Source organism: Meleagris gallopavo, chromosome 1 (assembly GCF_905368555.1).
Source record: "Meleagris gallopavo chromosome 1, MGAL_WU_HG_1.1, whole genome shotgun sequence".
NCBI classification, from domain to species: Eukaryota; Metazoa; Chordata; class Aves; order Galliformes; family Phasianidae; genus Meleagris; species Meleagris gallopavo.
Window position 1 is genome coordinate 28,282,059 of NC_139404.1, and position 16,599 is coordinate 28,298,657.

At 35.8% G+C, this 16,599-nt stretch overlaps 1 protein-coding gene across 6 annotated transcripts in view; it reads left to right on the forward strand.

Moving 5' to 3' along the window:
• The window catches only part of NRCAM (neuronal cell adhesion molecule), a 141,565-nt gene that overhangs the window by 105,082 nt on the left and 19,884 nt on the right, over positions 1-16,599 (forward strand). Inside the window, exons 18-27 of one of the 6 annotated variants that reach the window (XM_085219564.1) lie at positions 175-372; positions 478-548; positions 1,434-1,659; positions 1,972-2,087; positions 6,050-6,254; positions 6,433-6,555; positions 7,640-7,816; positions 8,925-8,960; positions 15,669-15,734; positions 16,242-16,367. In XM_085219564.1, the coding sequence (XP_085075690.1) occupies positions 175-372; positions 478-548; positions 1,434-1,659; positions 1,972-2,087; positions 6,050-6,254; positions 6,433-6,555; positions 7,640-7,816; positions 8,925-8,960; positions 15,669-15,734; positions 16,242-16,367 (1,344 nt within the window). Of the gene's footprint in view, positions 1-174; positions 373-477; positions 549-1,433; positions 1,660-1,971; positions 2,088-6,049; positions 6,255-6,432; positions 6,556-7,639; positions 7,826-8,924; positions 8,961-15,668; positions 15,735-16,241; positions 16,368-16,599 lie in introns of all 6 variants that reach the window. The other 5 variants (XM_019612653.3, XM_085219535.1, XM_085219543.1 and 2 more) reach the window with 5 other exon arrangements.

The window sequence follows — 16,599 nt, forward strand, 5'->3', positions numbered from 1 at the left end:
CTTTTGAGATCCACATTATATATGTCTCCTATGTTCTTAAACTTCAATTTCCATGATTTTTAAAAATGTTCGCTGGATTGCTCAGTTTTGATTAGCTCATTCAAAAATGACTACACTGATCTGGGAAGGTGTTGCAGGTTTTGACATAAAATTGGATTCGATTTCTGTTTGCAGACTTTGTGATTGAGTATGAAGATGGACTGCATGAGCCAGGGGTATGGCATTACCAGACGGAAGTTCCTGGATCTCAGACAACTGTACAGTTGAAGTTGTCTCCATATGTCAACTACTCATTCCGTGTGATTGCTGTCAATGAAATTGGTAGAAGTCAGCCAAGTGAACCATCTGAACAGTACCTGACAAAATCCGCAAGTAAATAAGTATTCCAGTGATTGACCTATGCTATGAATGGCATTGTATTTGCTTGGAATGGAAACAGCAGTCATTCTTGTTCACGTGTAAATACTTTGTTTTTAGACCCTGATGAAAATCCTTCTAATGTACAAGGAATAGGCTCAGAACCTGATAATTTGGTAATAACGTGGGAGGTAAGTTTGGATTTTGGAAGTTTGTTTGTTGTTGACTCTGTGAGTAGCATTTTTATAGAGAATTTTTTTAAAGAAATAATGATCTATCTGAGATTTGCCTGTGAGATAATACATGTATTGTGTGTTTAACACATTCTTGGGAAAGAAAAAAAAAAGTAGACATTTCCCATTCTTCATTTTCAGGGAAAATCTAAATACGTTATCAAAGAAAAGTATTTTTTCAAGGTACCATATTTTCCTTGAGTGATTTCTCTAAGATAAGCAACTAAAATGGTAATACAAGATGTTTTGCTGCCAATGTAGAAATACTGAAGTATGTAAATTGTGGTTTATTTCAAGAATACTCCTAGAATGAATTCTAATGTAAAACTTAATTCTCAGCTTTTGTCATAAGCTGAATTGCTGTGCACAATTGCTCTGAAAAAAAAAAAAAAAAAAAAAAAAAACACTTCTGTTTCTGGTCAAGCCCTTGCCATCATGATAGGAGTTCGAGAGAGCCATTTAAAACCAATTTCACCTCCCAGACAAGAAACATTTTCTAGGGACACACAATTTTAGGGAGCTGGTGTCAATCTGTTTCTCCCTCTTCTACTTCTAAAAACTATATTTTAAAATGAAATATGTATAGAAACCCCACTGTATGGTTGTCTGGTAATTAGCAGTTATCTTATTCAATACTCTCAATGCAATTTTTACTAATACTGAAAAGCAACTGAAACTACCTCATATAAAAAGTAAATTGGAAATTTCAGCAGTACTTTTTTGTCCCTGAACACAATGGTAATTTTTCAGTAAAATTCTAAATCAAGTACTTTGTGACTTTAGGTTTTTTTCAGAGGCTACAGAATATTTTAAAAGCCGTTTGATTTACTCTTTTCATTTCAGTCTTTAAAAGGCTTTCAGTCTAACGGACCAGGACTTCAATACAAAGTCAGCTGGCGCCAGAAGGATGTTGATGATGAATGGACATCTGTTGTAGTTGCAAACGTGTCTAAATATATTGTGTCTGGTACACCAACTTTTGTTCCCTATGAAATAAAAGTACAGGCTTTGAATGACCTGGGATATGCACCAGAGCCATCAGAGGTTATTGGACATTCAGGGGAAGACTGTAAGTTTCCTAGTTTGACTCTGTAGTATTAATTAAAAGCAACTAAGTGTGTAACCTGAGTGGGAATTCAAAATATTGAAGTATTAAAAAGGGATGTAGTTGATTTTTATTTATTTATTTATTTATTTGTAAGCTACAATGAAGTTGGGAATAATAAGCATTCATAAAACTCTGTAGTATTTATGTTGAGATTGGTATTTTTAGCACATGAGATCAACTTTTTAACATGCCTTCTCAAAGAAATGTTATTAGTCATTTCAAGAAAGTATTTTCATGTGGTGTTTGATCCTAACTCAGTACCTTTCCACACAGTGCCAATGGTTGCTCCAGGCAATGTGCAAGTTCATGTAATTAACAGCACATTGGCAAAGGTGCACTGGGACCCTGTTCCACTAAAATCTGTCCGAGGACATCTTCAAGGGTATAAAGTAAGTACAATCAAAAGCTTGCTATTCTCATTTGTTAAAATAGATCACTCCTGCAAGGTGAGATTGTATCCAGATTGAAGTAACTTGATATGTAAGAGAATTCTTGCTTGTCAGTGAGCTCAAAAGTTTTGCTGACAAGAGCAACAGTGTTGTTAAGACTTATTTAAAATTTGGCAAGGCTCCAACCTTGTAGTATGCCTCCTGTGACATTGTCCTTGAAGAAAAAGGAGATGTTTTTGCAATCAAGTTTGCACACATTAAATAGATTAAAAACTTGTAATAGTTTACAGATCTTTTTCCGGAAGGATATTTAGAGGATGAGGAGAAATAGTTTCTGTTGGAGTTTCTTCTAGGTATAATGCTATTGGCTTTTTTGCAGTTGTTCATTTTCTGCTAAAATATGATTAGCCACATGATTCTGATGAACTAGCCAATTGCTAGTTTAGTGTAGTGTCTTTTTAGAGGCCAAGGAAAAGCTCAATTTAGAGATGTAAGAAATGTTGGAAGTATAGAGTATACCTGAAGGAAGCTTATTGTAAGGTATTGTATTGACTTTGGTGATAACTGGATAGGTTGTGTTGGAAACAAAACAGCACAATTAGAAAAGGACGGAAGACTTCAAGGTAGGAAACTGGAGCAGCTGGTGACCTTCATAGATCAGGGAAAATCCAGTCGCAAAAGTTGCTTCAGAGTTTTTGCATTAGAAGCAAATCAGAAGAAAATCAAGAATTGAAACTTGAGAAGTATCATAGATGGGCTGTTGAGCAGAGGGTAGGATGAGATGATACATTGACCTCCTCTGCAAAACAGTAGAAAATAAGTATAACTACTTATTCACTCATCTGTAAGTATACTAATAAATATTCCCACCAGAACAGTTAAGTTCCGCAGCCTGAACTAGGTTACCTTGTAAGACAGACTATTTTGAACTACTTCTGTTTAAATGAAAAGAGAAAAATAAATATTTGAAAACTGACGGAAAGAATGTTTGGAACAAAAGAAATGCACATCATACTTATAAATTTGAGGACTAGAATTCAAAAGCAGTGAATCTAAACTTGAGTGCATTACAGGTTGTTGTGTTCGTGGTATGTGGGTATGACTTATCTTGCACAAATACCACTGTCTGAAGAGACAAACTAGTTCTGTAATGAGCTAATGTGAGTATTTGTAGTTAGTGTGGTACTTTGCCCTATATAATAAATCTGGCTGAGAAGCAGGACTTGTTATACTTTTACATCACTATCTGCTAGATCACGGTCTCATATCAACCTGCTATTTTACAAGCAAACAGGTAACCAAAAGATCATCTATTATGTGATAATTAAAATTTAGTGAAGTTATTGCTCTCTATTAATCCAGTTACCAAAATGCTAGTGCTCATAATCTGAATCACCAAATTTCTGTTAATGATAATTAATAAAAAAAAAAAAGCCATGGACAGAAATCTTTGCCAATGTATCCAGTGTTTTCACTCTTCAAAAGCTCGTTTAAAGGGAGATGTCATAATCCCATGTTTTCTGTCCTGTATTTGCACTCTTCTCTTTCCATTAGCCTAAGAAGTTAGTCATGCCATGGTACCTTTTGTTTAGTGTGTTAGTCCTTCTCTGTATGTGCTATGTTTGTTGGTTTTTGTTTTTTGGGGTTTTGTTTTTTTTTTTCTTTTTGAAGAAGTGGAGAACTGCACAGTTACACAAAGCTAAGCAATGCTGAAACTAAAATAAGTTAGGCACCAGTCATAGATAAAACAAGCTCAAGACTACAGGACTGACAGCTGACCTGACCACTGAGTAATTTTGGTTTAACAGCTAGGATAAATGAGACAATGATATATCCTAGAATAAGTTGCAGATGCAGCAAAAGTTTCTTAAATAATTTTTGCTGATACAACTAAATCAAGCTAAAACTAGACAAGGTATGACATGTCCTAAGACTTAAAGAATAGTTAGTTGCTGGAATACTGCATCCAAGTGTGGAGCCCCCAGTACAAAAAAGACAGGGAGCTCTTGGAGAGGGTCCAGAGGAGGGTCACGAAGATGATCAGGGGACTGGAGCACCTCCCCTATGAAAACAGGCTGAGGGAGCTGGGCTTGTTCAGCCTGGAGAAAAGGCGGCTGCGGGGTGACCTCATTGCAGCATTTCAGTACCTAAAGGAAGCCTACAGACAGGAGGGGAATCAACTCTTTGAAAGGGTAGATAACTGCAGGACAAGGAGAAATGGTTTTAAGTTGAGGGAGGGGAGATTTAGGTTGGACATCAGGGGGAAATTCTTTACTGAGAGAGTGGTGAGGTGCTGGAACAGGCTGCCCTGAGAGGCTGTGGATGCCCCGTCCCTGGAGGTGTTCAAGGCCAGGTTGGATGAGGCCCTGGGCAGCCTGGTCTAGTATTAAATGGGGGGTTGGTGGCCCTGCATGTGGCAGGGGGGTTGGAGATTCACAATCCTTGAGGTCCCTTCCAACCCTGGCCATTCTGTGATTCTGTGATTCTGTGATCTTTGTAGGGGCAAGTTTTAATGTCTTTCCAGAAACTGTGGTAGATTCTGTATGGTAAAGATAGGGCAGTCGAGGAGATTCCATTATTTACCTGTGAGGCTCATCTGCAGTTTTTTAGAAACAAATTTAGCAAAATGGACATCAGAATCAGCTATGCGCTCTGATCCTTCTATCATATAAAAGGAGGAATAGTTCTCCTATTCATACATGGAGATCTTTGTATGACTGTAACTTCAGAGGCCTTTCATGATTTGTGTGTTCTTCCAGCCTAGAAAAATGTCAGTTTTTTTTCTTTTCACACTTAGAACATCTATTTGGCCTCCACATTACAGGGAATATACATGCATGGTTAGAGGAAAATTATCTAATCGTGTAACAAGATGGCAAGGCTGCTTTGAAAGCTGTGTAAACTTCTTTCTGCAAGTATGGATTTATATGAACTTAGATGCCAACTTGAGAATCATCTAATATGAATGCTGTTCCAAAGCAGAATTTGCATCAAACTGGCTTTGATTATAAGCAGGACTGGCAGATGGTAATCTTCACCCAGTCATGTAGGTGAACTTTCTGGATGAGATTTACTCCTGGAGTGTTGTGTTGCTTCTCTGGATAGCTGGGCTGAGGCCAAAAGGATGAAGTTCAACAAGAACAAGTGCTGCGTCCTGCACTTCGACCATAACAATTTCAGGCAACACTACAGGCTTGGGGCAGAGTGGCTGGAGACTGGAGGAAATGGACCTGGGGGCGTTGGTCAGTGCTTGGATAAACATTAGCCAGTAGTGTGCCCAGGTGGCATCCTGGCTTGAATCAGAAATAGTACGGCCAGCAGGAGCAGGGAAACACCTCTGTACTCAGCATTGGTGAGGCTGTACCTTGAGTACTGTGTTCAGTTCTGCACCCCTCACTACAGGAAAGACATTGAGGCTCTGGAGCATGTCCAAAGAAGGGCAACAAAGAGGGGTCTGCAGCACAAGTGTTATGAGGAGCAGCTGAAGGAACTGGGATTATTTAGACTGGAGAAAAGGCTCAGGGGTGACCTTATTGCTCTCTACAAGTGTCTGAAAGAAGGATGTAGTGAGGTAAGGGGTTGGCCTCTTCTCCTGCATAACTAGTGACAGGATGAGAGGGAATGGCTTCAAGTTGTACCAGGGGAAGTTCAGGTTGGATATTAGGAAAAATTTCATTTCCAAAAGAGTGGTCAGGTGCTGGAATGGGCTGGAGGTGTTCAAGAAGCATTGACATGTTGAACTGAGGGACGTGGTTTAGTGGGAAATATTGGTAGTAAGTGGGCGGTTGGGCTGGATGATCTTGGAGGTCTTTTCCAACCTTGGTGGTTCTATGATTTTCACCTGAGCTTTTTTAAATTATGGTTCCTCCTACATATACAATTCATGAATATGCATGGAAAAGCTTAACTTCTGCAAAATTAGAATATGTCTATACTCACTGTAAATTTTCTTTTGTCTTTAGGTTTACTACTGGAAAGTACAGAGTTTATCCAGAAGGAGTAAGCGACATGTAGAAAAAAAGATCTTGACTTTCAGGGGAAACAAGACTTTTGGAATGTTACCAGGGCTAGAGCCCTTTAGTTCTTACAAGCTGAATGTTAGAGTTGTTAATGGTAAAGGAGAAGGACCAGCAAGCCCAGACAAAATGTTTAAAACTCCTGAAGGAGGTATGAAATGAGAATAAAGATGTTATATATTCCAACAATAGAATGCTAAGGATACAATTGCTGAATTTTTATCTCAGATATCATAAAATAATAATATGGCTCAATATTGTAATATTCTTAATAATTCATGAGTTATTTTAAGTTCATCTAATTCATGTTTACCATATATTCTTAAAAGTTCCTAGCTCACCCTCCTTTTTGAAGATCACTAATCCAACACTGGACTCTCTGACTTTAGAGTGGGGTTCACCTACCCATCCAAATGGTGTTTTGACATCATACATACTGAAGTTTCAGCCCAGTAAGTTAATTTTGTATATATCGCTCTACCTCTGACCATATGTCCAGCAAACAGTAAATCATTTCTTAAAAATAATGTTAATTTTTTTGTGTTCAAAAAGATATAATTGCAATATAGATGTCAAGTTTGAAGAAGATCAATGTATTTTGACAATATATCTGATCCTATTTGAATAATTCTTCGTGTTCAAGTACAAGTTTAGCACTTTTCTATTAGTTTTGTTTCCTCAAACCATGCTTCACAGGAAAATGTAGGTGAAGATCCACAAATAATCAACAGCCAAATCAAAAGCACTTATAAATCCTATGTTCTAACTGCAGAGAAAATATCACTAGTGGTAGATCAAAATAAATCCAATTATATTGTTGTCTGCCTCTTCAATTTTCACAATATTCTAATTTCAAAATAAAAAATATCTTTCCATTCATATCAGAGATATACCAGATTTAAATTAAAATGTGCCTGATATCCTTTCAGCCTGTCACTTCCTTAGGATCAATACTAAAAGATCATACTAAATTGATGATCATCCATACATCAATTAGTCAGCAAGGACACTGGGAATTAGGAATGACATGTGCATGGAACATCTTAAAGTAGATTATTTTCTTCCACTTACCAAATTCCACTGCTCCTTGGCATTAGGTGGAAGACACTTCAGCATTTTTATTTCTAAGCATACTGAGTTTATTTCTAAGCAGTTAGTTCAGAGTTTCAGAGGTCTTAATGATTTCTGTTTCAAAAGTGTTTAAATTCAGTTGATGTGCACATAATGCCTTGGATTCAGGTACTTAAGAGGATGGAACTTGAGCTTAAGAAACCTATAGGTGTTTCCCATTTCCCTGTTGAATTTTCGTCTCTTTCATAGATCCTTTTTACGTAAAAGTGCCTTTCTTCTGAAACTGTGTATTATCATTCATATAACCTGAATTGAGCAATGCAGCAGGCAAACAATTACAAAAAAAAAGTTAAGCCTGTTTTTAACAGAAGGCAATTTTCCTGACTAATTCTATTTTCCTTTTCTTCTTTCTTTCTTCCTTTTTTTTTCTTTTGTTTTTTCTTTTTTTTTTTTTTTCCATAACAGTTAACAACACGCATGAATTAGGTCCCTTGGTAGAAATAAGAATACCTGCCAACGAGAGCAGCTTGATATTAAAAAATTTGAATTACAGCACACGATACAAGTTTTACTTTAATGCACAAACATCAGTTGGATCAGGAAGTCAGATAACTGAGGAAGCAGTAACAATTATGGATGAAGGTAAGATGGGTATGTATAAAGAAAACCCACTGAGTTCAAAAAAGACTAGCAATTTGGTTAAAAATATAACTACTGCCTTCCATTACAGAAATAGTCCTTGGTAAAACATTCTCCAGGGCTCTTTTTAACTGTGTTATACACTATTGAAATACTATATATAGTTTTTAAGAAAAGATGTGCAAGTTTCCCTACTGCAATAGAAACCTCAAATGAGGTCCTTTTTTAGTAAATTCACAAGATCTAAGCCTGTGGCTTTCTGGGCTTCAAAATTTCATGTAACTTCACATCCTAAGTGATCTTCCTCCATTCACCTGTTCTGTTTCAGTCACCTGCTTGAGTCACAGAGAATAATACTGAAATAATGTAGCTTTATGGCTCATTGAGGAAATGTATTCTCTCTTGATGTATGCAACATCTTCTTTAAGGCCTGATTTTTCTTCCCATAGAGCTGGAACAAAAAATATAACTTCATAAGGTTGCAGAAATAAATTTGTTATCTGTGGCCCATGTAACTGGTGACACTTTATGTTTAAATAATTATATTATTTGATCCCACCATTATTGCTTTTATGTTTGTAACTCTTCTAGATCTGGGATTTTGGCAGACATTTAGTTGAAGATGTTCATTATTATTTATTTAAATATGAAGACTGAAAAATTAAGAGTAATTTCAAACAAAAAGGAAATGTGGGGGGAAGCCTTTTGTGATTTTGCACATCTCAATGTTAAAGTTCTACTTTGATACCATCTTTTCACGTAATTTTATGGTTAGTGAAATTGCAATTTATTTCAATTGCTTTAAATGAGATGGTATGCAATATAATTTTTCTAATAGTGTATTAAGGTTGCATATAAACTACATGTATTTTAAACCATGAGTCATAACAAGCATGACCAATGAATTTTAGTAAATGCATGTATATTAATTTTTGTCCTGTAATAGTCTGTCAGTGTTCAGCATAAGTGGATTGTTTCTAATTTATTTGAATTAATATATTTTTTCTAGTCTGCATGCTTTTCTGGTTTATAATAAAATGAGATATGTATGTTCCCTTTGGTGTTTTACCTAATTATATAGTGTTCCTATTCTTGTTTTCCTCCATTTAAGCTGGTATTCTTCGTCCTGCTGTAGGTGCAGGCAAAGGTAAAATAAAACTGCATGATTTGTTAATGTGTGGGTTTTGCAGTGCTTAAAATGGGGAAATTGCAGGGGTCAGAACAGAAAATCTTGAACTGCACATCATTATACAGAGTATTAATCAGTGCTGGAAGAAAATATTTCTGTCTAGGAAAAAAAAATAAAGGGAATCCAGAATGCTTATTAGTACCTTTCATCTGCTTATTTTGCCACAGAGTTCCAGGGGAATTCATTAGCTTTGCTTCAGCAAAGTCTAATTATTTCTGAACATATAACAGATGTATCTCACGGTCATAAATATTCAGGGTCCAGGTGCACTAGCACTGATGAACTGGAGTAGAAAAAAACAGCACATCTACAAAGGAGATTTTTACTGCCTGTGCCCTGTGCATTTTTTGTTTTAAGAAAGTAGGTGCACTCTCTTTCTCACTGCTGATTATGCTATCCATTTGATGACATTTATTTTATTTACAAACAAGTATGCGTAGGAGACAGATGAGTGGCAATACCTTCTATATACTCCTCAGTTCAAGCATCAGATTGAATATAGAGGCAGGTGACTTCCTGCTCTCTTAGGTTCACAAATCTTGTGAATGAACGCCTGAAGTGAGTGAAACATACCATGATCCCTATTCTTGAATTCAGTAATATTCGGTTCTTTATAATGTTGTTCTTCTGTCAAACAAGGTATTCTTCACCCAATTTTTATGTAGAAACACCTATGTGTCATCACAGAATTGTCATTAACACATACAAACACCCGTGTTGCAGATTCTCAGACCATAAAAATCCCAAGTCAAAATCTCTATGAAAGTTTCCATCATTTTTCACAAACTTGGAAGAGACAGCATTAATTGTTTTACATATATTTTCTTTCCACTTCTTGATTAGGTGCTTTAACAATAACATGGCCATGAAAATAGCCACTCATTCACCTCATTCAATCAGACTGGTGTAAGAAAAGTCAGACTATATTTATATGCATGCAGTTGTGCATTTATATATTGCACGAATATATGTGTATATATAAGTGCTTTCTAATATCAGATGCACTTCTGATAAGTTATGGAGTTTTAGATTTATTTTAATGACAAGTCTTTATTACCATTTTTTAGTGTAGTTGTAGCTGGGAGGCAATGCAATTTGGAACAATGAAGATGGCTTGTAGTCCTGGACACAGCCCCAGAAATGTAAATTAAGTTCTCATTATTTATAGCTGAGCACAAAAACTCATGCAAGGAAAAATAGATTCTCTGTGTGAAATTGCAGTCTAATTATAGCTTTTCCACCGTCTGTGGCTAGCAGAAACCATCTTATTTGTATGATCAGCTGGAGCAGCTCGCATTTCAGAGCTGTCATCTCAGATTCTCCAAAAACTTAAGCAGATGGCTTCATTTGGTTTCATGCTGTTTATAGTTTCAAAGTTTTCACATATCCCCTGTTGCATCTAGCTCTTACAATTGCAAAGAAAACTTTGGAACTGAAAACAGGACAGAGCTAAAGCCATGACATCTGTTAGGATATCTGAGTTGCACCAGCTTTGGGATAAATGTTCTCAGTGGTTACTTACATTAACACGATTAACTATGTCACTATTAGGAAGGAAAAAGAGGATCATATTATCAAGATCAAGTGCCAAATTATTTGATCCCGTGAGTGGGTGGATTTGGAAAACAGAAATACTCAGCCCACACAAGAAGCAGTGAATTTTTACTCCTCCATTGAGTGCAGAAGGGCCTATTAGTAGATACAGTTGTTACTGATGGGTTCCAAACCAAGACAAAACCAAGGAGAATGTGAAATTTAGGTATTCTCAACTGTTTTGTGATCTATCAAAAACAACATCTCAATTTTGCGTTTTGAATTACAAGAGTTACCAGAAAAATGCATATAGCCTTTCTTTTTCAATTTGAACACTTTTAACTTGGAAGTCAAGAAAACAGTAGGTCCCAGATTCAGACAGATTCAAGAAAATTCTGTACTGGTCAGCTGCCCCAGATCAGTCAGAAGCATTGGACACAAGGTCCTGAGGAATTCAAAATGTCTAAACCCGGAAGAGATGTACAATTTGGGACTTACTCCACTTCAGTTGTGGGCCCTTCGTTGTACTGTAGTCTTTTATCATTAGGAAAAAAAAAAAAAAAAAAAGAAAGAAAAAAGTTACCAAAGGCTGCTTACTGCTACACTTTCAACATTTGTCCCATCTGAGTTTGTCTGATCATAATGACTGCACCGATGTTAAGTGTTTTAAAGTATTTTCTAGATCAATAAGTTTTGAAACAAGCCTTTCTACCTTTTCCCTATAAGGTAAAATAACAATTTCAGAAGAAAAGATAAAAGGTCAAAGATAAGAGATTGGATAAAGGAATCTTTTTATTTTTTCTTATTCATTTACTGAATAGTTATATGCTGATTGAATAGGACATAGAAGTACATAACACTGAAGAAAATGGGAGGCAATATAGAGAAGAATTTGTCTCCTAGCAATAAAGGCACCATCCTAATCAAAATGTTCACTGGACAAATAGTGTCATTGCATCAGATAGACAAAATCCCAGGGATCTTAGTGAACTACCAAACTTGAAGTTTTATTCCCCCCCTAAGGGAAACTTAACAAGATTTGTGTCACTATTGCACAAGCTCAGATGAGTAAATCAATAAGGAGATTATTTTATTGTGAATAAGCAAGCAACCATGTTGTATAATTCATACTCAATTTGACTTGTGCTGTCTTTTTTTCTGTCTAATAGTGCAATACTATGCATGGCATATTTAATCAAATTATGGCATTACAAAGAAAGATCGTTTATCTTTTTAGCAAATTGTTCCAAGTGTGTGAGTCTGAAAATTGCCTAAAACACCACACATTATACCCAGTACAGAATTAGGTAAGCAGTGAGGATTGCTATTGCCATCCGTTTGTTGGCATCTACATCTAACAACACATGAGATGTGAGAGGATTTTAGGAAAAAAGAACCTAAATACCTGTAAAATAAATAAAATAGTTATAGAAGCAGCTGAAATCCTTTCCACCCTCTTCCATGAGAATTTTTAAATAAATGGACTATGCAGGAAGGAAAATAATATAAATGAGGTAGAAGTAAAAGTTTTTGGTTAACATGAACAGTCAGAGGGACTTGTTATGTTGTTTGCCAAAGTGTAGGGAGTCTTACCATGTAATTATATGCCTGCACCAACGTTTAGCAAGCCTTCTTGTTTCACTTTTCAGTTTCCCTTTAATACAGTCCACATCCATAATTTAAAAGCAAATTCTTGTGCTCTGTGTGCACACAGACACTGATAACTAGCAGTCCTGAACTGCAGTGAAAGTAAAGTTGGGAACTTTAATTGAAACGAACGCTTCCTGTCAATGTGGTACTTCTGCCTGGTCTGCCTTCTTCATGTGAGCTTTGCATCTCAAGAATTACTGATCGAAATACTTTTGTGAAAGGAAGAAAACAAGTAGATCAGCCTCTGAGTCTGAAACTTCACTTTTCTTCTGAGTCTCTAGTTTGTTGTTCTTTAGGTTAAAAATCATTCTCAGCTAAGAATAATGTATTTGAAGAAGATCGGATCTTCTCAATTTTCTTTGTTCCATACAAAATGGTTTTGTTTAAATCATTTTCCCTACTCGCCATCTGTTGAATCATTTCTCATCATGTTTCTATATTTTTTCTGTAACAAATTCAAGCTGTTTTTTCTCTTCACATGAATTGCAGTGTTTCTGTGTGGCTCCTTAAGCCACTCTCTGTGGCCTGCTCCATAGTACATATAGGTGACTCTTCCATTTTAGCTTGCTAAACAGTACTACTGTTTTGTCTTCTTTTAAGTCTACCACGAAAAATGCCTATGCTATGGATGCTGGAGTAGAGAAAACGATGATCATTGCAGTGTAAAAATTCCTGGAAATACCTTCCGCTTTGCAGACTTCAGAGAAAGTCTGTGCATACTTGAAGTTTATCAGTGAAACTATTTTGTGCATTTCTTCTTTGTCTTTTCTGTTTCATACACTGTAGGAAGGTGCTTGCAATGGCTTAAATAGCCTCAGAAGTGACTAATGCCTGTCGTTCAGTGCCAGAAATGGAATTCAGTCCTACTGTTATACTGAGGCTTGAATTTCCTATTGTAAAAGTTGTAGGTTAAAAAGCAAGTAAAAGCAAACCCTTCTGTATTTGTCTTACAGCTTCTGAAAGAATCTGTCTCCTTTTTTCTTCACCTTTTCTTGTGTGTGTGTGACAGGGGAACATTCTTAGAGATTACTTTTCACTTTGTATGTGCATTTCAACTAAGTCTTTGCAACACGCTGCTTGATGTTTCTCTTCCATTTGAAGAGTCCTCACGTGCGAGTTTATCGCAGATCAGCCATTTCTTCCAAGAAATCTAGTGAATCCTATGAAACTTTCTACTAAAGTTTAATCACTTTGGAGAATATTTAATTTACTTTTCTGATAAACTAAATCTTCAGAGACAGTATCTGTTCTGTTGCTAAGATCCTTTCTTATCTCTTATCACAAATTACTAAATTCCATTAAGTCTGCAGTCCAAGGTTAACTGTGTTATTTGGATGAACCTTGTTTTGGAAAGGCTGTAAGATTAAATACCTCTCTCTCTCTCTCTCAAAACAAAACAAAACAAAACCAATAGTATTAATTTGAAAAGACAGGAAAACATTACTTTGAGCCTAGGCCTTTCTCAACATCGGAAATTGCTTGAATGCTATATTACACTATAAGAATGAAGCAGTACTCAGAGATGCCAGCAAAATTTTGCATTGAGTAGTGGGGTTAAAATAGCTTGATTGAACAGAGGAACTAAACAGAAGTTGGTCTGTATAAAAACTGTAAATTATTAACAGCCCAATCCCAACATTTTTAATGTGAGCCTTTTGTCAGTACTGGTGCACAGCATTGTGTGTAGCTGTAAACCACAACAGCACAGTGTTCTGCCACTGGCTTGATTGGGGACAAACTCTGAATGTTGTAACTACTTTAGTGTCAGGCTATCATCACTTCAGGATCCATCAGCCACTTTTTATCTTCTAATATGTGTTTCCATGTTGTAAATATAGCATATTCATAGGCTTAACTAAAAATTTCCAGACCTGCTGGAATCATTAGAACTAGTACTGACCGCAGCAGTTTCAGATTTTGCATCTTTGTAAATTTCAAGCTTGCTTACTTTCTTGCTACCTTCAGGTGGCACAAACAAGCAGAGTCTAATCCCCTTGGATTACTATAGTGTATTCACATGCACTACATACACTATATTACAGACCAGATTTCCTCTACCAAAGCCCTGGCTCTGGTATTTCTTAATGCTTTTGTTGTTGACTTAGTGTGCTCAATGGCTTTTTTAAAATCTTGTGCTTTCTTCTTATGGTGTTTACAGAGAATAAGTATATTCTTAATTTCTTAAATAAGTCTGTTCTCTATAATTTTTGGTTGGTGAAAGAAGTGTATATTTTATATACTTTTATATACCTCATATACTTTTATAGATGTGCAATAGAGACATCAAATTTGGAAGTAATTCTTTTAATATAGACTGAAAAGTTGAATGAGTAATACTGAAGTGGAATTAAGAAAAAAATAAGCAAGTATGGAAATAAAAGGCTTGATATTCTCAAAATTTATGATAACAGGAACAATTTTTTTCAGACTTTGATGGAATTTGCATCATAGAGGTCTTTTTAAAGATTCTCAGAAACAACTGTTTTCTAGATGCAGTACTCATATTACTTAGTCTGTGTATAGGATTTATTTATTTTACTATGCCAAAGCAAGCCATAGACTATTTGAATCTAATTTGGAACTACTTCTAGTCAGCTGTATAGACAAGGCCACCCTGTTTTGACGAGAAAATAGTTTAAGTATGTGAATAAAATCTTTGCAGCAACTTCTTGAGAGTGGGCACGTTTTGTTTTCTGGTACAGATGAAGTCACTGGAATTCAGTCACTTTTGCCTTTCATGAGACTAAGATTTCATCTGTAGTGTTTCATGCTGTTTCTGATAGAAAAAAAAAATCTAGCAGGATCAAAATGTTTGTGGAAAACAGAGTAAGGCATTTTCATTGAAAAATAATTTCATGCCTTTGAGGAGCATCTTCTTTGTGTTTGTACTAAACTATTTTAATATATTTTTTATTGATATTACACAAACCAAAAATACTTAAGTATATGTCCATTTGTAATGAGTGTAATTGGAAAACAAAAAATTAAGTAATGAGCAATGAGATGTGACTAATTACAAGATGCTGAAGAGAAACACATTTCTTTTCATAGATGTGGGCAAAGTACTGTTGTCCAATGAGAGCGATAAAACACTGTATTTTAATGTGTGCAGCTTCTTCAATTTGCATTCCAGTGACTGAGTCCTTCACACCAGAGTATTTTGATATTTGCTTTCCAATTTGTAATGTTTCAGTGTCTGAAGACGCAGTGAATACTTAATGGCAATGAAGGTGATTTCAGAAATATTCTGTAAAAGCGAGGGTCTCAGTACACTCATTCTGCCATTTGTTTTCAAATACATGTGTATCACTTAGCCATTTCATATTTTTAAGTAAAACTAAGCAAATCCTGCATGAGTGTAGAGTGTGCATGTGTTATTCGTTTAACAGGTAAGCTTTTTACTGTGTTATTTAAATGTTTCTTTTTGATGTGAAGTGTTTTTACTGTTTATTTTTTTCTTTCCTACTCCCTCTGATGGTGAAGGATATTCAGAAATCCTTTTTGCAACCTCCCCAGTCATGCATACTGTCCGTCCAACTTTCTATAAGGGTATTGTGTTCCTTTTTTATCGTTATCAATGCAATAGAGAAAAAATCCTGTAAAGGGTTTGCAGATGAGGCATTTATGGTCCATTCTGTGACAAGTGGAGTACAGGGAGGTGTGTGCCAACCTTCCTACCTCCATTCTTTTCTACCATTTTGTGTTACCCCAAGAATGTTCTCATTTTCCAGCTGTCTGCATTTTACTCCTTTATGAACAGTGTTTTCTGAGACTTTGGCAATTAGGTATTTTAAAGTGTTTGGCACTTTCTGCAATATAGGGCATGCTCACCAGAGTACTTAGATTTTACTTTCTAATTTTAGTGCAGTAACTACGTAGGATTCAATTATGCATGCTATTTAGTTGCTAATTTCCAGTAATGGAAGCAATGACAAATGTACTATACTTTCCCTGTATGTGATACAAATCAGCATAGTAACTTCTTAAAATCTTTTTTTTTTAACTGTATGAAGTCACAATTTCATATTCTGCTTTGTTTTTCTATTGTATATTCAGTGCAACCACTTTATCCAAGGATCAGAAATGTTACAACAGCTGCTGCTGAGACCTATGCCAATATCAGTTGGGAGTATGAGGGACCAGATCATGCCAACTTTTATGTTGAATATGGTGTAGCAGGCAGTAAGAAGTCATTTCATTAAATTATGCTAAGTGTTCAGATATATTTTCAAAGATTTTTAAATGTGGTCCTAAACTGACCACACTTAAACCAGTATTAAAGATAGCTCTTAAGTGTTTAGAAGTTTTGTTGGTTTTTTTTGTTTGTTTGTTTATTTTTTTAACTGGATCAGGAGCTCAAATAATTTTCAGTATAGATAATATCAATGTAGTAGTTTTTTGGTGATTAGATAAA